At 38.9% G+C, this 25,203-nt stretch overlaps 1 protein-coding gene across 1 annotated transcript in view; it reads left to right on the top strand.

Annotated features, from left to right (window-relative positions):
- gpc5a (glypican 5a) overlaps nt 1-25,203 on the top strand; it is a 95,197-nt gene that overhangs the window by 33,306 nt on the left and 36,688 nt on the right. Inside the window, exon 7 of the mRNA XM_086070486.1 lies at nt 17,878-17,998. Within this exon, the coding sequence (XP_085926612.1) occupies nt 17,878-17,998 (121 nt within the window). The remainder of the gene's footprint in view (nt 1-17,877; nt 17,999-25,203) is intronic.

Raw genomic sequence — 25,203 nt, 5'->3', positions numbered from 1 at the left:
ACAAAACGGACATGCGGCTTCTGCCCGTTTCCATCTGTTCTTATTTTTGCAATTATTGAGAGGGGACTCCGTCGCTGTAGGTGGCAGTATACACCTTAGAGATGGGATCCAGCAGTAATTTAAAAGAAGAAGAAGAAAAACAGGAAACTGTAGCGTTTCTTTGCTGTTAAAATTGCATTAATATTCAATTCTTTAATTAATTCCAAAAATAATTCTGTTTCGTCGTCCTCACAAACGTACCTTACTTTATCGTCCGCCATTGCTTTGTGACTACAAACGTACGCGTGACGTAATATCCGTATTTTTCCTTTTTTCGATACGCTTCAAAATCCAGCCCCCTCCAAGCTTAAAAACTTTTTTGCAAATGTTGGGCCCCTTTTTTTTTTTTTTTAATTTCTAGCATTACCATTCAGTTTTATTCACATATCTTAGAAATTGGAACAAAAATGGGTGGATGGAAACCCAACTAGTGAGTAAGTAGAGGTTCAAGCTGCCTTTGTCAGAGATTTGCAAATGCCTGAAATCTACCTTTTAGCTCCCGACCTAACTGAAAGCGAAGTGTTTAATATGCTCTCATTAATCTCACCTCCCACGCTGCGATGCTCCCAAAACAAACCCAAACGTCACTTTCATTTTTTTGGGACCTAAAAACACAAACATCAACTGCAACAATCTGGCATTCTTCTGGATGCCCTGTGACCGGAATTTGCTCCTCATCACTGCAATGTTGTCATGTCGTTTCTATGGGGACCACGCTGGTCTCTGGAAGAAAAAAAAAAAAGTTTCACCTTCTCTGTGACTGCCCTTTACCTGACAGCCAAGATAAACGAGCCGAGTCCAGGGAGGAAGTTAACGCAAACATGCATCTCTGCCCACTGGCCCGTGCTCATTGACTCCCTCCTGCAAGGCCTTATCTACCTTAATGTTGGGAGGGTGTGTGGGGGTGGAGCTTGAGGGGGAGGTGCCCGTAATAGGTGTTTGTGTGCATGAGGACGTGACGCGCGATTATTCGATATGCAGCCGTCAACAACCTTGAACTGCGCTGCGATAAAAGGAAAGAAAAAGCAAACGACCCGACTCGCGATGCCCCCTGTTGTGCGCGTGTCCCAGATGATGTCTTATGTCACCTTCAGCTAATGAAGGTGATGATGATGTGCGTGAGCGCCGCGGTACGTTCGCCATCTGCTTCGTTCCACCACGTTGGAGCTGTCCCCTGCAATGCTGCCACGAAAGTGGCTGCCTGCTCCAGATGACTCAGTCAGGTTAAGCAAGACTTCAGAGCCCAACTCTGTCTGAGGCAATGGCGACTTTGTGATGCTGGCGGGGAAGTGACCTACCAGGTCCAGCAGATGGCACTGCGGTGAAAAAAATGAATTTTTTTTTTACCACCCAGCTATTTTGCGCTTTTCCTTCTGGCTGTTTTACTAGATTTTGACAAAAGTATATTTGTATCTGTTTCCGTTTTGCAGCAATTAGCATTAGCAAATAGCTAAGTTGAATCAATATTTACATTCCTGGTGAAAACACTGTCAAAAAGAGCTTGTTGCAACATGGCCCTGGCTGATCTCTTATACTCTGCTGCCACCTGCTGGTAATTTTTTGTAATAACTACCATTGCTTTAAGCCCACCTCTTCATGTCAGAAGCTGCATCGAAGCCTTCTGTATGCTCTTGCATAAAAAAAACATGAAAAACAACAACGTGTTAATACGTTTTTGGGACTGAGATAAAGTATTTTTTTTTTTAAAAACGTGTTTACACGTTTTTGTGTTTGAATGAGTTAAGGTTCAAAGGTTGAGCGTCAGTCCATCCCAGCAAAGTGGGAGTAGCTTACACCTAGGTTGTTATAGTTAATGAAAACTAGTGAAATAACTCTGAATGCATTTTATACTAATAAAACAACCTAAAATCAGAGTAAAAATTTCCTTTAATTTCATCCATCCAGCCATCCATCAATTTTCAACTTTAGCAGGGAAGCCCAAACTTCCCTCTCCCCAGCCGCTTCGTCCATCTCCTCCGGCAGAATCCCAAGGCGTTCCTAGGCCAGCCGAGAGACGGGTCCTGGGTCTTCCTCGGGGCCTCCCACCGGTGGGACATGCCCAGAACTCCTCCCCATGGAGGCGTCTAGGCGGCATCCGAACCAGATTCCCGAGCCACCTCAGATTGTTCCTCTCAACGTGGAGTCTTTTGCACCATGGACCAGTTTAATGTAGGCATTATTTTCACAGACTGCCGTACAAATTATGGCAGATAAATACACCAAAAATAAATCCCCACGAAGGCATAAAAACATTCGCTAAATCCATGAAAATAGCAATGCAATACTCTAATCTCTATACATTACAACCCACCTTTAACATATTGTGTCCAATTAGAGAGTAATGGTGTAATTTTGTGTGCTCATAGAAAATCAAGAAATCCTTTTTCAGCATAATTAGTAAGTGCAGCTGGGATGTTTGCTGTGTTGTAGCTGCAGGTTATGGGAGCTGTGACTGACAGGTGCTTGACCCCAGCCGGTGTAAAAGGCAAAGCGTTGGTGACTGAGGAAGATCTTTAGATAACATCAGATGACCTTTGAGATCAGCGCAAGCGCTTCGTCTCCACGGGGCTTCTTGCCTCTTTTTTTTGGACAAATCTCGACATTTTTTGTTGTTGCTGCTGCCTCTCACTCTCTTGCTTTTTCTGCCGAGATGTTGCAGTGAGTTGGCAGCCTGTATCAGATCCTGAGGTAATTTACTGGCAGAGATTAGGAAGTGGTGTACACAGTGTTCCGTTATAGTCCACTCTGACAGGGCGATTGGAGACCTACAGGGCAGAAGTGAATTTGGTGAATTTGGACGCCAGATAAAATGGCTCCTTGCAAGGAAAATTATGACGCAAATTTTAATGGGATGGATAAGGGGGGCAATAAATAATCATATTTTAGCCGCAATATCTTTCGTAAACTGCTGTGGCGTTGCTGCAAAAGTGTAAATGACAATTTGAGTGGATTGTTTTAGCGACGTCAAAATTAGTTGATTATTCGACTACTGAATGATCAAATTTATCGACAGCAATTCTAAATGTAAATTCGGATATAATTTTTTTTTCTTGCCATTTAAAAAAACTTAAAATAGTGTAAATTTTTCAACCAATAGTGAGTTCATCTTTGTAGATCAATGTGCTCATAAAATTAATTTTGCTCTTCTTGATGAAGTTTGAATGTAAGCTTTCCGTAGGGATGCATTTTTATACAAAATCAGCATCTAATAATTAAAAGAAAGATAAGCCGTTCGGACCAGTTTTCATCAAATATACCCATTTTAATTAGGGATGTAACAATAACGGTAATATCGGGATATCACAATATTAAATCTGCCACAATAATAATCATCGTCGTCACGTGACAATATTAAAAGCAGCACATCTGTTATAAAGGCCCGGTTGATTTCAATTTTTGCAGTTCCGGCACCCTCTGGTGGTTAGTTTTTTAGTGCAGTTTAATTTAATTTAGGCATGTTTTGGCAACGCAGGCTTAAGACTTACACAGATGGCCAGATGAAGAGGAACGTAACACGTTTGCGTTCCTCCGCATATTGACTTGATTAAATTTTACAATGTGTTCGTGCATTAGCAAGTGCCTGAGTATTAAGTATTGTTATGATTTGAAGTCATTTATGTGCATTGACGTTGATGTTACCGGTACCATTTGAACTGTATATATACTGTAATTATGATCTTAGCTAATTCTATAGACGAGACATTTAAAATAAAATGACAAACCAATTTCTTTATCACTGCTGTTATGTACAAAAAAAGAAAACAATGTTGGGGATTTTTTTTGTGTTCTTTTCTTTTTTCTTTTTACAATATAAGTCTCTTTTCACCCAGCAATGTCATTCTTGCTTGCTAAAACAATAGTCCTACATATGATCTCTTTACCTATATTGAGATAATAATAAAATAAAAAAAAGGCTGCCACTGAAGGACAATCCCAAAAGATATGAAAGCAATTTACCAACACATTTTAGACAATTGTAAACTTCCAACTTTGTGGGAACAAAACAGCATGACTGTGCACCGGTGCACAAAACAAGAACTATCCGGGCAGCATGGTTGGATGAGTTTGATGCCAACACCTTTATAACTGTCCACCTGAAAAGAAATTCCCTTTAGTGTTACTTTCGTCTGTCCATATTACTGTAAAGTGCCTTGCTTCAGGGTAACTTAGCAAAAGAGACAGAGCTCCTTTTTTTTTTTTTTCACCCGTTGTGCGTGTGTATGAGGTGCTTCGCCCAGTCCCCCTTCTTGAGACAGCCCAGGGTCGCTACCTCGAGGGGGTATCTTTGTGAAAGAGCCATTCTGCTGTGGGCTATAAGACACAAGAAAAGGATCCTAAATCAAGACACAGAGCGCCATGAATCATGTCAGCGGCGGAGCTAAAGAAGAGCGATGACACCATCTGGAGCAACATATGAATGGCTAACGCAGCCACAGTGTTGTTGACACAAGCTGAAGAAGTGTGAAGAGGTCGCGAAGATGCGCGCTTCCGCTTGGCTGCCGAGGCCTGGAAACCCGTTTCAGTCAGAAATGAGCCAGGCAGAATTAGTTTGTTGAGTGCGGCATTTGTCACTCTGACGTTTGAGAAAATTGCGCGGGGGCATGTGGTTTTAGTTTTATGACATATTTCGACGTCTCTATCAACATGTTTATAGTGAAGATCAGGCCGTCAGCTTTTTTTTGTATCGCTGTAGCAGTTTCTTTCATAGTCAAGTATTTGAAATATGGTTTTGAATTAAAAAAAACAACAACAGATTAAAACGACATATTTTGGCTTTAACATTGAAAAATCCTTCTTTTTTTTTCCTGCGAGAGAACGTAAACATGCACAAGTGTGACATTTACCGCTATTGTCGGTGCATGCCGCTGAAGAAACTCGCTGATGCTTCTCCGGTAAAGTGTGCATTTACACTGTAAAAAAAATTTAGCTTTCAGCCATTTTGTTATTGCTTATTGTAATATAATTGCATAGAACATTTTCACACATGTTTTCAATTGTTAACATATGTTCACATGTTCAAAGGTGACTCTTTGAGGTAAGTTGTTGAAACGAAAAGGTAAAATTCAAATACTTGAACTTGACTCGTAGTAATGTGCTAAATAAGCCGGATCTTGTAGCTCGTAGTTATAGTAGAATATTCTATGGCCTCTAGTGGAGTAAATCAATACTTTTATAAAAACATCCTACACGTAAAAAAAAAAAGGCTATTGAGGAAGCTCAATCTGAACAAAGGTGGTGACTTGGTGGGTCTTATTATGCTAATTAGCCCGGCTGTTTTTTAACTGTGGTGCGCAAGTGCGGAACAGCTTGCTTACAGACGCATTTTCAGAAATAGGCGGATTACTGGAATTGGTCGTTTAATTTCACACTTGATGGGCAGGCAGCCACTCCGGAGACCCCAACCGCTTGTATACAAACAATACAAAGTCCATTTTCCATCATCTTTTGCCTTTGAAAACAAATTGGCCTTATAAGCGTGCTTTTTATGTTACATTTTGTGCTGATTATATACAAATGATTGTGGATGTACCGATACCACTGAAAGTTTGGATTTATAAAATTTCCCTGAAAAACATTGACAGATCATTTTAAAGAAGGACCTATATGGGTCATTGACGGATAAGGATTTTAGCAGATCCAGCACGGTTAATTTATGATTAAAACACATACAATATTTTTTCTTTATTATTATTTACAATCATCTGCAATTATAATATCTTCAATTTAGGACATCTATAATATAGGGCAACGCTTTTTGGTCATAACTTACATTAAAGTTATGAGGCTAACAGTTAGCCATCTCAACAAAACAAGCTAGTTAGCCATACAACTAAAATTGAAAATATGTATCTGTTGGACAACAATCATTAATATGTATTATTTTGATGTCCAAATATGAACGCTACATACCAGTTACTTAAAGAGTAACTTTTTACATAGTCTTTAAATGTATATAAAAATAAAAGTCCTAACTTGGTTATTTCATTTTGTCCGCACCACATGATAATTGGTCAAATGGACATATCGGACAAACATATCCGTCAATGACCCATACACTGTATCCTAATATAGCATTTTCCCTCAAATTGCATGAATCTCGTGCCATCTTTCTATTCTAATTTCTAGTTCCCGATCGTAAAAACGGCCACAAGAGGGCAACCCACCCACTGTACTTGCCCATCCCTACAAATTGTGTTATTTTATGACGATTTTCAAACAGTCTTTGTGTGTGTAACAAGAGAAATGCATATGAATCGGAAATGATAAAGTAAGACCATCTTTCAAGAATCACAGCTAGCTGAAGTCAGAAACGGTAGCATTTTGATTCCTCAAGCCTAAATGATGCTCCTCAAAAGAAGGACTTGACCTGAACTACAGACGCACAACTTCATGGCTAGGCTTATTATCCACAAACTCACCACATCAATTTACCTATCCGACCGTTGGCAGACATTCCCCCCCTGAGGGCTTGCGGCGGTATTTACGAGGGTGTTGGTGTTTTTCGAAGTGCGTAAAGAGCACGCAGCGTTGTTAAGTGTTTCTTGTAATGAGAAGTCGTGATGGAGGAGAATGCGCAATATTCCTCTCATAAATTATTTTCGTCTTTGCAGTTGCTCTGTTTGACAGAAAGAAGTTGGCTTCCTTTTCGCTGCAAAAAAAAAAGTATCCTTATCAAGGACGTGTATCGTAACTTGTGTTAATGGGGGATCAATGTGATTTCAAGTGAAAGAGTGTGCGTGCAGAAGCACAAACTCTGCGATCTGTCTTTGTGAAATGGTTTCAAATTCAGCCGTAGAGCGCTGAGCCCAAACAGAATACTGTAGATAGTGTTTTGGTGAATATAAATAGATGTAAGGGCTCTTTTACCCTTGCACTCTTAATACAATTGGCTACACAAAGAAAGGGAGATGCAGTGTGGGAGCGTAAAGCCCATCAAAAAATGAAGGGAGAGGCGACGGGATCAGTCAGCTATAAAATTCAGACCAAGTGCTTTTTTACATTCTCCCGCTGTCAAAGATTGCTGATATAACATGACACCAAAATGTTAAACATTGCTGCTGTATTGAATGCATTTCACTGTGCACTGCCATTTACTTGGTTTTGTTGGGGAGCCAAACAATCACCACCAAAAAGCGTACCCGGTCTCTAAAATCTCCTTGTAGTCGAATTGAACATCAAACTCAGGTAGCATCGTTGCATTTGATACCAAAACATGAAGTCGATCCATCATCGCCATTTAATAACTTGAATTGTGTAGGGATTGTTAGTTTAAAAATATATTATCATACTGTTACTAGTTACCTGTTTTAAAATGTAGTTTATTCGTAATTTTGAAAAATCTGAATTTTGAATTAATCGCTTAATTAAAAAGGCTTTTTATCAACATTTTTTAAGCGTACCTGTTATGTGTTAAATATTTCGACATTTAATGTTATGCGAACATCTTCAACATGTTTTGCATCCACTGCACACGCTCATCCTCCTTTTTCTAATCAGTTAATTACTTGCATAATTAACTCATTCACTGCCATTGACGGCTATAGGCGTCAAAAATTCATTTGAACTATTTCTATTAGTTTCACATTTTTTTTCCACTTTTGTTAACAAAAGTATGAAAACTTAAATTTTTTTTGTAGTACATTAAGAACAGATATTAAGTTAAGGTGATTAATCGTGAGTTAACTATTGAAGTCATGCGATTAATTCGCCTGACGCAATTAAAAAAAGAAAAAAAGACAAGATTATTAAAAATTAGGGCCGTCAATCAATCGCATGACTTCACTAGTTAACTCACGATTAATCACAAATTTTATATCTGTTCTAAATGTTCAATAATTTATTTTCTAGGTTTCCATACTCTTGTTAACAAAAGTGGGAAAAATGTTAAACTAATATAAATACTTCAAATGAATTTTTGACGTCTATAGCCGTCAATGGCAGTGAATGAGTTAAAAATGGGGAAAAAATGACCCCAGTAGTTTGACATGAACAAAAATTCAGAATGTCATACGCAAATATTAAATGCTTTACTTTAAAGCATGTAGTTATGTTTATTGCTCAAACACAACCTGTGCTACCTTTTAACGTAACATCTACTGTCGAGCTAAAGGATCATCTGTGGTCAAAATTAATTGTGTGATTAATCTGCGTCAATACATAATTAATGGAATAATTTTTTGTGATTAATCAATGAGTTAATGCTTTAACTTTGACATCACTATTAGTAGCATAATCAAAGTACCATAGTATTAAAGTAATGTAAATGGATCACTTTGAATTACTTTTGGATTACTCCAATACTATACTATTTGTACAATACAATTATTTTATTACAATTATTACGGGTACTGTAAATGCTCCATTTACTGCTAAGGTATATCTCTCCAATAAAATGCGATTCGATACACATCTAGATATATTTCAAAGTGGAACGATTCGATTTGGTCCGATTCGATGCACTTGCATCTTTTAAACAAAAAACAAACAAACCAAAACACATTCCGGTTCAAACCGGTGTTTGTTAGACCATGTAATAGATAGATAGGCACTCCAAAGTGTAGTGCCCGAAATATTTTGGAGGTCAAAGCTGCCATCTTTCATCAAGTCACGCGAGAACCTCAAGAGTATTTCATGAGATTTTGATTGGGTAGAATTGTGCTGTTGATGCTGATGTTTGGATTTTGCTATATAACCAGTACTCCGCTAAAAAAAAAAAAATAATTCCCCCACATCTTACTAATAATAGTGCCCTTATATACAAGATTGATCTATAAACCACTTGCACTTAAGATTATAGAAATAACAGCGTAAAGAAATCTTGCGATTTGGAGGTTGTTTTTACAAGCAGAAACATTTTAGTCTTCCAGTTGCTGTAATGCTGAAGCGACAAGAGCACCGAGGAAGTGAACAAATATGTACAAACAGTCTCACAGAGGGTGATTAGACGGAATTTTGGTCCCTTTTGTTTACTTGTTATGACTCTGCAGCGTCTTCTCGGAGATTCAGGAACAGTTTATGCAACTGGAGACTAACAGATGTGGCTCCTTGTTTCTGCCAGCTGTGCGAAAATAATTAGAGCTGAGCGGGACAAAAAAAACGACATACTTGGTCACGTGTTGCAGCTGTTAACTGTAAACTTCAAATTGATGTATGTAATCACACCTTGCATGCTAACCAACAATCATACATCCCTGTTAACCTTTACTTTAATGTTTGTAGTTAAATGCACTCTCAGGGAACTGTTCTCCAACGCTTTGAGCACATTTCATAGCTGGTTGAACTGAAGCCCTGTTTTTTTTTTTTTTTCTCCGTAGCTATAATACAGTATGTCGCTTCTCAGAAAATAACTTATAGTACTTGTGTCGCCAGCCTCTTACGAATTTGAAATCCAAGAATCCAGTCACATCCATCTCCTGGATTAATTTTCATAATCACTGAATGTGCATGTCACCAAGCAGCAATCTGCCGCTGCGGTGTAAAAGTGCTTACATTCAACTACTGGAAGTATTCCCATCACTTAGATTCTGTCGGGCAGAAAGATTACACGATGATGACAAGACTGTTTCCCCTGCAAAATAAAAAGTGTAAAAACCATGACATGGCTTTTAGCACTCTGTTAGTTCATCTGGAATTGAGTGTGAAGTTACTCCCTACCAAATATGAGCACACAGGAAGGTAACCTTTATGGATTCAAATGTTGCAGAAACATTCTGACCAGATTTTGTCACATTTGCAGATTTCATGTCAATAAATTAAATAAATATGATATATAATGAAAATATAAATTGCATGCAAATACAAATAAATATTATTAATTTATTCCAATTGTTGGCCGCACAGTGCAAGAGTGGTTGACTGGCCTCACATTTCTAAGATTCTGGGTTCAATTCTTGGCTGATTTAACTTGGTATGTTTTCACCATTCTGTGCTCTTGATTATTTTGGGGGCGTGGCTTAAAAAGCGCCTTTGTTCTAATCAGTGGTTGTCCTTTACAATCAAGAGTAACAAAATGATTTTTACTAGGCCCATTTCCCCCCAATACAGTGTGCAGTTGGCTAGCTAGCTAGCTATGGCTTCTATGCTATGCTATGCTAGCTATGCGTTTTCCTTATATGCCACAATATACACTTATACAGAAAAGCTTGCTGACGTTATTTAAATTCCCAAGCGAGGAGCTGAAAGAAGCATGTTAGCTCGCCAGCTAGCTTGTGGCTACCGCTTCTCGTTGCAACATGTAAAGCCCCGCAATGACCCAGTGGGATATATTCCAACCACCGGAGGTTTCAAGTGGATATATTCTCACGGTTCAAACTTGTACCGGCCGCTCAGTATCTCACTGAGCGGCGAAGGCTTGTGAGGGAGTGCCCACGTAGCGAATGGATTTCTGCTCGCTAGCGCTTAGCTAACCTGGGTATTTCGTCTCTGCCAGCGTGCAAGTGGCCAAACTACTTTTGTATGCCGCTGGCCAAGAACGAAGTAACAAAGTTGAAGGCGTTCATAAACTGTCTCGCTGTGCTTCATTGACTTCTTAACAGTTGAATTTAACGCTTCGATGTGTTGTGCACAAATATAGCGGGGTTTACCATGACACGTGCTCCTCCCACTTACATACTAGTAGATATAATTCCCAAGGTTTAATGTATGTTTATATTTAAAAAAAAATTAAAGTGTTATTTTGGGCATTTTACCAATAGAACATTCGTTTGATGTCATCCTGATTTCACAACACGCTGATAAATAAGTTATGCAGTGACAAGCGGTGTAGAAAACTCATTACAATCTATTTGTGCTTCTTCTTGCACTAAAATCAAAAACAATTCCACTGTGCAAAAAAAAAAGCTCAATTATTGCTCAAGTGTTGACTTTCATCCCAACCTTTTTTTTTTTGGCACCACTATTTGAGAGTAGTGTTTATCAAGTTTCGTTGTGTATTTACAGAACTCCCCACAAATTCATAATCAGCCTCTCAATGTTTGCCTTTGCATCTCCGTGAGGCAGGTGTTGAAATTTGGATGAGCTTGGTCAATGATTGAAGATGGCAAAGATGTCTAAGCCTCTTAAATTTCATGCCGGGGGGGGATGTTTGTCATCAGAATGACAGTTTGCATAATCTGCTCTGGATTGAGACCAAAAGTATTACTACATGGGATTCAGAAGGATATTTCTTTTCTGCATTCTGAAATGAAACTTTCCAGTGGATGAACATTGGACAAGTATGTCCCGCAGTGTAAAGAAAATAGTGCAACTTCTAATGCTTGCGTGTTGATGACTTGTGTCATGAAATCACTGATTAGTCTTTTATTGTCTGCCCTTGCTCTTACCACATCTGCTTAATCCTGGACATTATTGCCCTTATGGGACATTAACATCTTTAAAAAAAAATAAAAAAAAATCCCTCTGTCTGTGACCATCTGGTTTTATGAGGCCATTGTACCTCCTAGATAGCCAACTTTTCCATTTGTCCTTATTACCTTCCATAAAACTCCAGTATTTAAGAGCCGTTATAAAAGTTCCATTGCAATTTTGACGGCGTCTGATATCTGGTTGGCATTAACCACTTGCATGATGCAGTAGTCCATTTGCACATGGAGCCACTCACCATTGCAGGCAAATTATCGATATAATATAACACTTCTTTTACTGCTTTACGCCGCTATAATAATGGATGTGTGGAGGGTGAGGTGATTTGGAGATCTGTGTACCACATTTTTTAGCTTGCCCACGTCTTAGCAACCTGTACTGTCAAATGAGTTATTTTAGGCCAAATAAATAATACTTTGAGATTCATTTTCAGATTTTTTTTTCCGTAATTTTTTTGGGTGCCGTTCTTCATATTTTCACACATTTAGACTTCTCTGCCTTTCTGCAAAATTTCTGACATTTTTGGAAATTATATAGACATACTAATATTCTGCCAGTTTTCTTCCTTTTTTGGACACTTTATGGCTAGTTTTGGACATTTTTTCAAATGTCATCAGCTTTGAAGTTCTAATAAAAAAAAAAAAAAGTTTGCTTCACCCATATACTATATTGCATTTAGCCACCTTTGTTACTGTTTATCTGTAATTAATCCATCCCAGTAATATGACTGAGCTCTGACAACTCAGTAATGACAGATTCCTGTCACAAAAGCGCAATTACCGGCTGACCATTTCACAGATCCTATTAATTCCCGCCAGTACTTTACTGAAACAACTCTGCCTGGAAAATTCCATGTTGATGCGCTAGCACAAGCAAATACGACTTTAAGGCTTAGGGCTTTTGTGTAATTGGAACAAACATGCCAGTCAGGGTGTTAGGGGATCAATCTTTGCCAGAAGATTCAGTCAGTGTTGTTGTGTTATCTGTGTTGTCGCTTGCTGTCATTAAAGCTTCACAGTTCTTTATATGGTATACACATTGAATGATCAAACCTTGTAATGTAACTTTCAAAATGTTATCAGTTAAATAACCTTATTTAATTTCCAAGTCATGCATAAATAGAATCAACATGCGTGTGGAATGGCTTTAATATCGAGAGAATTTTTCACTCCACAGAATATAAATTAATTGATGTACTCCGCTACGGCTTGTTTTCGGTGTGATGCACGAGCGAGTTGCCTTAATAAGGATTCCCTCGAGAGGACAGAAAATAAGAGCGCTTTTACCAAACTGACACGTCTTTCCTCACAGGCCGGTCCAAACACACAAATGGCCTTTCACTTGTATAGCGCTTTTCTACCTTTTAAGGTACTCAAAAGTGCTTTTAACACTGGCTCCTCATTCAAACTATTGATGACACATTAGGAGCAACTTGGGGTTCAGTATCTTGCTCAAAGACACTTTGACATGGTCACAAGGAAGGGCTCAGCATTAAATCAATAATCGTCATTTTGGGAGTCTATCACCTGAGCCATGCCACTCCAAATTAAATAGGAGGTTGCTGTATTTATAAAAGTAGTTATTCCTTGTTGGGTACTTCATGAAATGCTGTTAACGTCAAACAAAACATGAAGAAACACACATTGCAAAAAAAAAGAAAAAATATATAGTAATAAAATGATTACTTCAGATAAGCAAAATTATGTGCCAAAAGAACAAGAAAATTTTACCTAAATTTACCTGTAAGATTTTGAAAAATGAGAATATAATACTAGGCCCATATCATCCACAGCGGTCTTGAAAATAGTATTTTTAGACAAAAAACAAGTAATGTTGACTTTTTTTTAAGCTTTAATAAATATATATATATTTTTTAAATACATAAGTATTTTTTTTAATGCATGGATAACTTAACCTGAGTGTCAAGCAGGGAGGTAACAGGTCCCGTTTTTATTGTCTTTGATATGACCCAGCCAGCAATTGAACCCACAACCTCCAAGTCCGAGGTTCTACCACGAGACCACTGAGCCGTTACTGGATCAAGGAAAAAATTAGCTTAGTAAATATAACGAAACAAACCACTTTAGCTATATAGTACTTTTGTCTGATTGTTTTCATACTTGTAATTTTCAATTGATCTTATTACTAGATTATGCAAAATCTTAAAATAAGACAATTACATTTATGAAACCCACATTCAGGGCCTTTGATGTTGGTTAGTTGTCATCTTAAAATGTGGCAAATGCTTGTTTTAAGCCTCACAGTACTTAAAACGGACTCAAATAAGATAATTAAGTAATAAGTATCTTAAAATAAGCAATGTCTGTCAATCTCATTTTAAGTCAAAATAACTTGTCGAAGCAAAATAAGCGCATTTTGGTTAAATTTAAGAAATGACATCTTACTTAAGATTGTTAGTTTTCATTTGAGTTATTTCCTTATAACTGTCATAAGGAAATGATAACTTGTTCTCACACTGGGGCCCCATGGCTGATATTATACACTGAAGTGCACATGTTCTACAGTTGTGCATGAAGAATTTCCTTCCCTTCCCACTATGGAAGTGAACTATCGTTGCCACCAGCCTCTGCTCGGGACTGAGCTCGAGCGCTGCGGTCACCGCGGCGACAAGCGGAAGGCAGGTATCACCTTCTGCTCTGCTAACCGCAGGCCTGCTTTGTTTCTCACTCAGCCAACCATGAAGACTGTGCATTTTATAACTCGTCCATCTCCCGAGGCACGGAACTCCTCTCTCTCCATTACATTTTGATGAGGCATCACTCAGAAAAAATTAGAAAACAAGAGGTCGTAGACTGTTTGGAGACAGTAGACTGGTTCGCCATCAACGCTTGGATGCCTAAAAGGGAGAGAAACGTTTTTAGGTGACAACAAAACTGACAACGTTCAATTCAACGTATTTGGACTATGGAGCATAGTCAGTTTTGGAAGGCCAAAAAGTCAAATTAAACATACTTTGCACTGTAAAAGAAAACTTTACCCAATAAATGTAGAGTAACAATTTGCTGCCACTTTAAATGGGTACATTTAAATGATATATATTTGTTAAATATTACATTAATTAAATACTTATTTACTTTGGCTATTGGGTAGAGTTTACCTCACATTTCTGTTTGCATTCTACAACCAATTACTAACCATAATTGAGTACAATAGAATCACAATTTATTACTCCAAATTAATTGCTATTCGTTATTAGCCTTTACTCATTCAGCAAAAGTAATAGCTATTCAAAAATCCACTTTTAAAGAAGATGGTGTTTGTTCTGGAATGCTGGTCATCGTCTGATTTCTGGGAGATTTTGTTTACAAAGACTACAATGGAATCCGAAACCATCTGTTTCACTAACAAACTGTGTATTAAAAATAAAATTACCCAAAAAAAAGAAAGAAAAAAAAATTCTAGAGCTTTTCTTTAAAAAAAAGAAATAATCCACATTAAAGCACTTCATGATGCCATCTCCGTCTTTCTTGAAAAGTCCATCCATCATCTACCGCTTATCCGGGGTCGGGTCGCGGGGGCAGCAGCTTTAGCAGGGAAGCCCAGACTTCCCTCTCCCCCAGCCACTTCAGCCAGCTCCTCCGACGGGATCCCAAGGCGTTCCCAGGCCAGCCGAAAAAGACGTAGTCTCTCCAGCGTGTCCTGGGTCGTCCCCTGGGGCCTCCCGCTGGTGGGACATGCCCGGAACACCTCTCCAGGGAGGCGTCCAGGAGGCATCCGAACCAGATGCCCGAGCCACCTCAACTGGTTCTTCTCAACGCGGAGTAGCGACCCTGCTTAAGCTTTTCTTTAAAAAAAAAGAAACAATCCACATTAAAGCACTCCATGATGCCATCTCCGTCTTTCTCGAAAAGTGCACTGTGTGTGTTAGTGTGTGCATGCATGCACTTTTTGCATATTGAAAATACTAAAGTGTCGATTATTTTCGTAGTGTGAAACCATCATCAAAATAAACGTTTCCTCCCTCCAGATTCTGGGTTGCATCACGGCACACTAAATAGATAAACTGTAATCAAGGTTAAAAAAGGTGACTTTGTTGCATAGGATTATATTTCCGGACAACTGGAAGCAACATACGAGATTAACAACCTTGGAAATTGCTTAAAAAAGAAAAGAAAAAACGACTGAACTCTGACCTAATAAGAGTTACTTATCAGGGTTTTGCACAAGCAGTTGTGTTCAGTGATTAAACAAATTCTGTCGGGCGGGTTAATCGGGAAATGTCAGGTCATATTTTAGACACAAAAAAAGACATTGAGTACGACATCCAGCCATCCATCTTCTTCCGCTTATCTAGGGTTGGGGTTTCATACGTTCCTCTCCCCAGCCACTTTGTCCAAGACAGACTGATAAAGACTCCACATTACTGTTCGTCTCTTGCTCCATTCTTCTGTCACTCGCGTGAACAAGGATCCTCAGATACGTGAACTCTTCCTCTTGGGGCAGGATCTCATCTCCGACCTGGAGAGGACGCTCGAATGATGATGATTTTCATCCCAACCGCTTCATGAAACCAACAGTATCTCATCATCTGCAAAAAGCAGAGATGTAATACTGAGGTCGTCCAAATGGACCCTGCCAATGCCGAGAAATTCTGTCCAAAATTGGTGACTGAAGACAACCTTGGCAGAGTCAAACCCTCTCTGGAAACTTACAGAAAGGATTGTGATGTTTCTTTTTCGACATGGCTGCTTCCTTGTTCGTCAGTCACAAGGTCTCTTCTTTGATGAACTATATTTTATTCACGTTACAGTCCGATGACTCGAGAATTGTTGGCTTTTCCTACACACCTCGATCTATTTCGGAGTTTATTACTGGGGGAAATTCACTCTCAGCACATCTCAGACAGAAGGATAATTGTATTGTGCAATCTTATAAGACATAAGATAGTTTGGCATTTGATGTCTTTGATCGGGAAGGGACAAAAATCGGGTCAAAAACAGCCCAATCATTATAAAAAATAAAAAATTAAATATTTGTTTTTATATAAAAGGGGGTTTTCCAAAGCAAGTCTTTTCTTGACGGTTTTGCCATTTTTCAACGTCTTTTTCAGAAACACTCGGCAAACACGGGTCTCTTTTCTTTTTCTTTTATTTTTGAGAGATCTTGTAATCATGTGAGATTTCTGCCTCGGATGTCGCTTGGTGGACAGAATCTTTGCGTGCGTGGTGTTTTGTGTTGGATTATCAGAGCACACCACACACAGCGCCACCAAAAGTGTTCATGCCGCAAATATCTTTGTGCGTAGGCTCTGTAACGGATAAACAATCTTTCAAGATCAGAAAAATCCTTTACAGTGTATGATTTTTTCTTTTTACACCACAGCAATGTATTCGAAATAATGTGATTGGAGTGTTACCATTTGGAGTTTATTTACGAGGTAACGCAAAAATATGGCATTAAGAATTAGCCCACATGTTATGCCGTTATTTTATAGCGTCTATGTAATGCATCTGTGCCTCATTTTAAGGAGTGTGTCAGTCAACATTTTTCTCAGCTCTTTCCCAGATGCATTTGTTAAAATAAACTCTTCCTTCTGAAAGCTCCGGCCAGTGAGTTAGAAAGGAACATCAAAAATACATCCAAACAACCCAGACATTATGACAGAATTTGAATTTCTACCAGCCATATTTTCTTTTAAATAAATCAGACACCTTGCTTCCTGTGCTTTATTTATTCATGTAGTCTTCTCTTGACCCCAACTGGCTTCAAATCACTCTCGTTTGTTCGCGGCTTACGAACTCACCGCAGATTTTTTGTCTTTGCTGCTTTTGTATTTTCATCAGATCTGTACGTACAACAGCTCTCCCTTGATCTACTCATTGCATTTTACGAAACATGCCGGCATGAGATGTGTGTAGATTGCGCTCATTTTCGCCAGCGACCGATGTTCTCGTTATCTCAGCTGGAAAGACGGAGACCTGGGGGGGGGGGGGGGGGGGGGTGTGAACTGAAGTCTTATTACCAAGCAATAACAGTATTGAACTGCTTTCAAATAAGGATTAATGTAGCATATAGAAACGGCAAGGTGTACATCATCGGCGAGGCGTACTCACTGTACTGTGGTTTAACGGATTTACATTCAAGTGTGATCATAAAGAGGAGCTCAACCCGTACGGAACGCACAGCTACGGAATAGCAGTGAAACGCATTGTGCAAGTGAATCATGATTCTTTAAAAAAAATAAATAAAATAAATAAATAATAATAATAATAATAATAATAATAATAAAAAAAAAAATAATAATAAAAAAAAAAGTGAATCATGATTCTTTCGCAGTGCAAATCCCTGTTTAGCCCCCCAGGATGTAACGGCAATTGGATTACGTCATCGCTTGTGTGCGGCGCCTTCTGAATATGAAAGACTTTTATTAATATTGATAGCCAAAGAGGGTCGGCAATGATTGCTTCATTTATGTTGTCAGACTTGTCAAGTCAACGTTTTCTTGTGTGTTCACAGCTACACTCTGCGCGTGGTGGGGAATGGCGTCAAGGCTCAAGCTGCGAACCCCGAGGTCAAAGTGAAAACGGCCGACTCGGGGATCCATCAAATCATAGACAAGCTGAAGCATATCAATCAGGTGGGATTCGTCGCTTGACGTGTTGGTTTTTGCTTTGAAGTTTTGATAAAAAATCAGAAGGAAGTGATGAACTGATCTGTTGAGAAGAAATGTTGCTAATTTCTGCCTCATTTCTGAATCCTCTCAGCTATTTGTGGCCCCTCCCATGACTAAAAATAGGATCATTTTCCTACTATAAAATTGCTGTAAGTACGCTTCTGTGAAGCTTATACTCCTTTCACACTCTTTGACAGTAAGAGCGCCACTGCCGCCTACTGTAGTGGATGTGCAATTACACCCCCAAAAAAATCATGTACCCTGCGGACATATGCACCCCCCCTTGGCATCATACCACGTCCCCCCAGGTGACACGCCCCTTATTTGAGAAGGACCGTGCTAGCTGGAGGTGGATATTTTGCGAAAGTTTTAGCAAAGCGCCTCAAATCTAACAAATTATTGAAAAATTGAATTTTACTTGTCTAGTGCTTTTCCACTTATTTAATTAAGACATTCAAAGCGCTTCGACGGCGTAGCATCAGCGACTCCGTAAGTAAGGATACGTTTGACCCTGGTACAGGGATGAGGATTGAACCCACAACCTCTGAGTTGCCCAAAGAGAAGTCTGGAAAAGTGAATTGAAAAAAAACCTGACAGTATATGCAACGAACCGGCAACAAGATTGGCAGAATATGACATTTGCATAAAAATGAAAAATATCTGCCGACCGGATCTTTGTCAATAGTATTTCCAATCTCAAATGATCGCGTGTAATATTTATGCGTTATTTTTCTTGACTTTGGCCATGACCCTAAACGCAACCATAAAAATGGATCAGTATCCATGTTATTAGCATTACCTTCACACATCTTGCTTTCATTGCTTCCCCTGTTCTGTTTGTGTGTTACAATGGCGGCATTAGGGCACTTAACAGCGCTTTTCCTTCTGTTAGCTTCACCAACATCTGCCGCAGCAATCTGTGTGCAATTTTGCCGCCGCACGAGCAGCTTCACGCGCATACGTCTAAGTTTCTTCAGTTTCCTAAGTGACAGTGTTGAGGGCCAGGTCATCTCTCCTGACCTCACTCTGCCACCCTCGACCCTCTGCCTTACTAATTTGCACCATCTGTGGATCGTCCCAACAGATAAATCGATGTCATAATCGTTTCAGAGGTCGAGATCAGATTCACTGGCATTCAGTGAATGGCTTCCCGTTCTAGAGAGCGTATATTTTTTATTTATTTTTTTTCGTGGTAAAATGGTGAAAATGGTGAAAACTAGCAAATGAAAAAGAATGGATTGAAGAATTTGCATTTGTTCACCCTCCAACCAGCTTGTGCTTAATATGCCAGCTGTGATGATGATTTCCTATTTGAAAGGGCATTCGGAGACAAAGCAGAGAAGTTCTGAATGGCATTTCCTGAAAATTCAGACGTGTACAAGAAAAATAAACCCACTGAAATTGTTTTAGCCAACAATTTATTTTGATTGATGTCAAAGTGCAAATGACTTTTTACTTTAGTTTGTGCATGAAAAGGATATTTTGTCTTCAATATTAAATGATCATCGCTTGTGGCTTGACCGACCTCAATCACAGCAAGGTGTGTAAGATGCTGGCAGGGAAAGGCATGGAATAGTGTACCGGAACATCTGTACCAAATATAGACTGGAGGTCCCAGAATCAAGATGGCAGACACCACCGAAAAGGGGGTTGGGAACATATACAGCATATTCATCTGCTGTTATAGTTTTGTAGTTAAAAAAAATAAAATAATAATAATAATAATAAGCAAGACAAAGGCTGAAAGGGGAATTTTTCAAATCAAACGAGAGCAGAATTATAATTTACTGCTACTGCTGCGCTACAATCTCATGTTCATCGACGTCACACATAAATAGGCAGACTTATATCTGGTTTCACTTTTCTCTCAGAAAATATCACTAACAAGTTCCCACAGGATTCCGTTTTCAAAGAAAGCAACGTGAATTCAAATACAATCAATCTTTTCACATGGCTCTCACTCTGGAGAAAGAAGAAAATGACATGCAACTGTATGTCAGGGGTCACCAACTCAGGTCCTCGAGGCGGGGCTATCGGTAATTGTTTTGCTGAACCCACACAGTCACGTGCAGCAGTGGCAGAATTAGGGGGGGAAAAAGGCGAGGAGAAAACACCCACGTATAGTTTTTTATTCTTAAATCTTGACATCATTTGTGATCTGTTCAGAAAAGGTAATAAATATAAATATGAAGTCCCCTCTCCTGCATGCTTTAGATGTTTCCCTCCTCCAACACACTTGAATCGAATGATCAAGATTGTTAGAGCTTGCTGATGAGCTGATCATTTCAATCAGGTGTATTGGAAGAGGGAAACGTCTTAAGCATGCAGGAGACGGATTTCGTCTTTATATTTATTACCTTTTCTGAACAGATCACGACTGATGTTGTCAAGGTTTGAGAACAAAAAACTCTACGTGGGTGTTTTCTCCCCCCGCCCCCTACCTAATTCTGCTACTGTTGCAGGTGACGGTGTGGGTTCAGCAAAAACAATTACTGATAGCTCAGCTATCATTCAAAAACCTCTGACAGAGAAACATAACTTACAGAAAGGTTGAAGTTGGGTTTGACAGCAAAAGGTCACTAATAATCTTCTTTTTAAACAATTACATTCAGAGTCGCTTACACTTAAAGGGACAGTGTACAAGTTCACCAGTAGATGTCGCTATGTGATAGAATGCAGCCAAAGCGCGTGCATTTCAAAATACTTTGAAAAGCCTACCACTAATTTTGCGTGAGCGAACGAGCATCTCGGCAACTGGGCAGCTGGTGTGAACTGGATTTAGCCGGAGCAGCTAACAAGGGCGGCTAGCGGGAGCGGCTAACAAGGGCGGCTAGCGGGAGAGGGCTAGAAAGAAGAAAAAAAAAGTTAGTAAAAGCTTGTGAGAGCAAAGCAGAAGGTGATAAGCGACGGGAGTCCGAATCGTGGGCATCACCAGGGCTAACTACGTTCGCGAAATTGTCCTTAGCTAGCCATAGCAGCAAGATGGCGGCGAAACATGTCAGTCTCCTGTTAGGACCGACACCATCTATGTAATATAATTAGTGATTACTCGACCTAGGATTTTATAACAAAATATGCGTTGATGTGATAGAACATTTTTTTTTTTTTTATAATTTATTGACATCAATCGTTTTTTTTATTTTTATGAATGACTTATTAGTTCACCACTAGATGGCGCTAAAGATGACACATGTTGACATTTGCGATACTTTTATGGACACTACAGTTTTGTTTTCACTGATGCTACAGTCAAATTGACATTTTTGAATAAATATTCCTCTTTTAGCCTCAATATGGAATGATTGCTTTCCTACCGTTCGCAGTACTCGAGTCATGCTGTCATTATTATCTCTTTGGTACTTGATTTGCAAAGAGCATCTTGGCATCTCATTAGCTGCCGACGAGAGCCAGCCGCCATTTAATTCCACCGTTTAAACCCTGATCATGTCTACCTCTGCTCTTCTATACTGTATGTAAACAAAACAGAGGTGAGGCAAGTGAGTTTAATTTTGAGTTGAAAAGAGCTCCAAGATGAACGGGGGCCTTTCGAAAATAAGGTGTGGATCATATACTGGGCTTTGTGTTGTAAAATGCCAATGGGATCGAATGAAATGTCAATTTATCGTTGGTCGGCGGAGGAGATATAAAGTTTGTGCAGGTTAAGGGCAGCCCGGTTTTATGGCCAGCGAAAACATCAATTACATGTACCGGTGCACATTCTCATTCAGTTGTGCACATGAACAAGTTTGCGCCATATAGTATATAATGTGTGCGTAAATCACTTTATTTGGACCTTATTAAAATAAGGAACATTGGTGCATAAATGTGGCAGGTTGTCTGTTTGCATGCGTAAAAGAGAAATGCATGTAAACTTTGAATTATGGATGGTGGTAAATAATGAAATTCGATTACCTTTTAAAATAAAAAAATAAAAATGTTTATTTTGCTTGTGACCTTGCCGAACTGCCGTGCAGAAAAAAGGTTGCCACTTGTCCTAAACTGAAATGGAAATCCATCATTACTATCCCAGCGCTGAAACAATTGGGCCGAGCCGCAACGCGCCAAATAGGAATGCGGCTATTGACAAATTCATCATGCAATGTGTTGGCGCAAACTCCGGATTTCATCATCTTGCTCATCAGCAGCTCTTTCTGATGAATTATTTGTACGCTGGTCTCCTCCCCGGCTGTCCTCTCTTCTTGATGTGGTGAAAGCCATCAAGAATCTATAAGCAGGTCCCGTCCCCGTGTCTCTCAATCATAATCAGGGCCAGGCAGCTTCTCACCCACTCTGCCTCTGAATTATTCACCAGTCATTGATGTGGTGGTTGACCAGCAGTTTTTCTTGTGAATTATTCATGTTTCCTCCCCTCCCGACAAAGATTAACACTGAGAATGCATTCACACTTTATTTGTTGTGGTCTACAAAATTACAATATCTGACAGCAGTGGGTGCTATAAATCTCAGATTGAAACCGTTTTAATATTTTCACGTTTTGGAGGCGTATTTATTGCACGTTTCATGACTTCATTTGACTTTTTTTTTTACACCCTATGATGTAATACTCTCCAGAAAATGTCATATAATTTTCACTTCACCTGATCAAAAATGTACACAATAATGTAAGTGGGTGGAGCTTACTTCGATTAACTCTCTGCAACTCTGTCAAATAACACTCCATTTAAATCAGACAAAAGTAAAATAATATATAAAAAATACACATTGGGGATTGAAATCAACTCTGAAACATTCAACACCAAAATTTTCACACTCCAATTTTGCTCTTTATAGATTCTCAAAACGCTAGAACTTTGGACTAAAAATGAACAATTTGTCCATTTTTATATGATCAGTTTTGATAAAAAATGACCCACTTAAAAATGTATTAAATCCCCAATAATCTAAAGGGGTGATGTATTATTGGAAAAAATTGAATATCAATCGGGACTTTTAATTATATTATTGGCTATATTATTAAATTATTGGGTTTTGTTACATTTTTCATTGAGTTAAGTACAAAGGACACTTTTTATGCCTTTTTTTCCCAAATGTACGTAGACTTTTGTTTGGCTTTTTTCAAGGCATACTTGATCATTCCTCAATTATACAGCGATGACTATGAAGTTTTACACCTTCCCGTGTACATTGCCATCTTGTCATACTCTTCATGCCCCCATGACTGCACATGGTCCTAATAAACGCCCTGTCAGCATTCCTGCTGGGATGAAGAAAATGCAAAATGATGGTGTGTGTCCTGGGAGCCGACTGTCATCCTGACACTTTTCCCCTCTGACAAGCAAATATGGTCATTGTGCATCCTCCCCCCCCACCCCCCCCCCCCCATCCCCCCCCACCTCTCGGCCTCCCTGCTGTTTAGAAATGGCAGGATGTGGCGTGCCTAGTGTATACGTGTAATACTTCTCTGGGAAAAAAAAAGAAGAAAAAAGCAGAGATAAAGTTAACCTGGTTGCCTTGCAGAGTCGCATGTAGAATATCTGCCCTACAAAATAAGCCAAAAATATATTCAGAATGATACATTTTTAATTACGGGTACCTGTCCTTTTTTGTGGGCTGAATGACGGTTGTCTCTGATGATGTTTTCGGTCCTTAAACAGCGAGAAATGGAAGATATTGCGGCTGCAAGGTGCCAGTAAATGCTTGATGCTGGCTTCCCAATGTTACACTGCAGTTGCCAGTCTTCCATTGTCAAACCTGCCAAATCATTTACTGTGATGGAGCGGAGCCTGTCACAGATATTTCGACGGCACAGTTGTCGAGGTTCAGCCAAAGTTCTTCTGCATCGACTCTTCCTGATGTCCAAAATCTATTTAATCATGTGCATGTCTAAAATCAAAACATTCTAAAGTTGCTGTATGAAATCAAATCAAGGTTGGTAGCCCCTATGTAATGTCTAAAATGTACTTTTTCAGCAGTGGCGGCTTGTCAAGAGCGGGTACTGAGTTGAGCTAAGCCACATTGAAAAGCACAAAAATTTTATAATTTATAATTAATTAAATAATGATTTTTTTGAGGGGGTAGGCCGATGTTAGTTTTTGGCCACAAAAAAAAAAAGCGGATTAGAGATTAATCTGCCTATTAATTCAAAAGTTTTTATATTTTGTAAAAAATAACTTTTTTCCCCCCAAAAATGCATTTAGGGTGGCTTAGCCTGGTGGGGAGGGGGTTAGTGAAAAGACTGGTGGAAAGCCAGGTATATATTGCTGTTAATAAATAATGAGAATTGCTGTAAACGTTTAGAGTACATCAAGGTGAAAAACAATTGGGATGTCCGATGATTTTGGACGATGTTTGAAGGGCCGTAATCTGCCAAATTCATTGGCCGGGCCCTAATAAAAATCCTTAAAAAATATATATATATTAAGGGTGTCAGGCGATTACGATTTTCAATCGTAATTAGTTAACTCACGATTAATTGCAAATGTTATATCTGTTGTAAATGTTTAATAAAATAAAATAATTTCCATTCTCTTGTTAACATAAAAGTGGAAAAAAATGTTAATCTAATAGAAATATGGCATTAAAAAAAGAAAAAAAGAGCAATGATGATGACATTACTGAATGAACAATACTGAGCTCTTTATAAAAAAAAAGAAAAAGAAAGAAATATGGCATTTAGTCATTGATACAGTAATTTCAGAATAATTAATAAGATTTTGTTAAAATTAAAAAGATCTACTGTACTTGCGTTGAGGTCATTTTTCTGCCACTAGATGGCGTAATTGCATTTGTAAGACGTTGGTGACAGCGCAGTGCATTTTTCTTTTCACATTAAGAGCTATCTAATCTTTAACATGAAGTAACTTGTGTAATTCTGCACATTTTTAAAATTGTAAAATACAACTTGACCCCAGTTTCCACAAATATATGCATTTTTATAACATTTATTACTATTCAATTTTGACGTGGACGTGTCATTAATTGTGCGTTACAAAAAATTGTGGCGTTAAAGGAACTTGAAATCAACTCAAAATGAACGCACTAATTTTGACACCGCTAATATGTATATCTCTTTTTTTAGATGACCATGACGGTTACTGATGAGTTCGTTTTTTTTGCTGCTCTCGTTAAAATCGTGACACGTGCAGACGATCCCCGTGCACTACGCACGTATCGTGCACCGTCGGATGCTGAATAAAAACCCAATCCCA

Source organism: Leptonotus elevatus, chromosome 3 (assembly GCF_054856555.1).
Source record: "Leptonotus elevatus isolate MCC_2025b chromosome 3, RoL_Lele_1.0, whole genome shotgun sequence".
Classification (NCBI taxonomy): Eukaryota; Metazoa; Chordata; class Actinopteri; order Syngnathiformes; family Syngnathidae; genus Leptonotus; species Leptonotus elevatus.
Note: the sequence above shows the minus strand (reverse complement) of the source record. Positions and strands in the feature narration are given on the sequence as shown.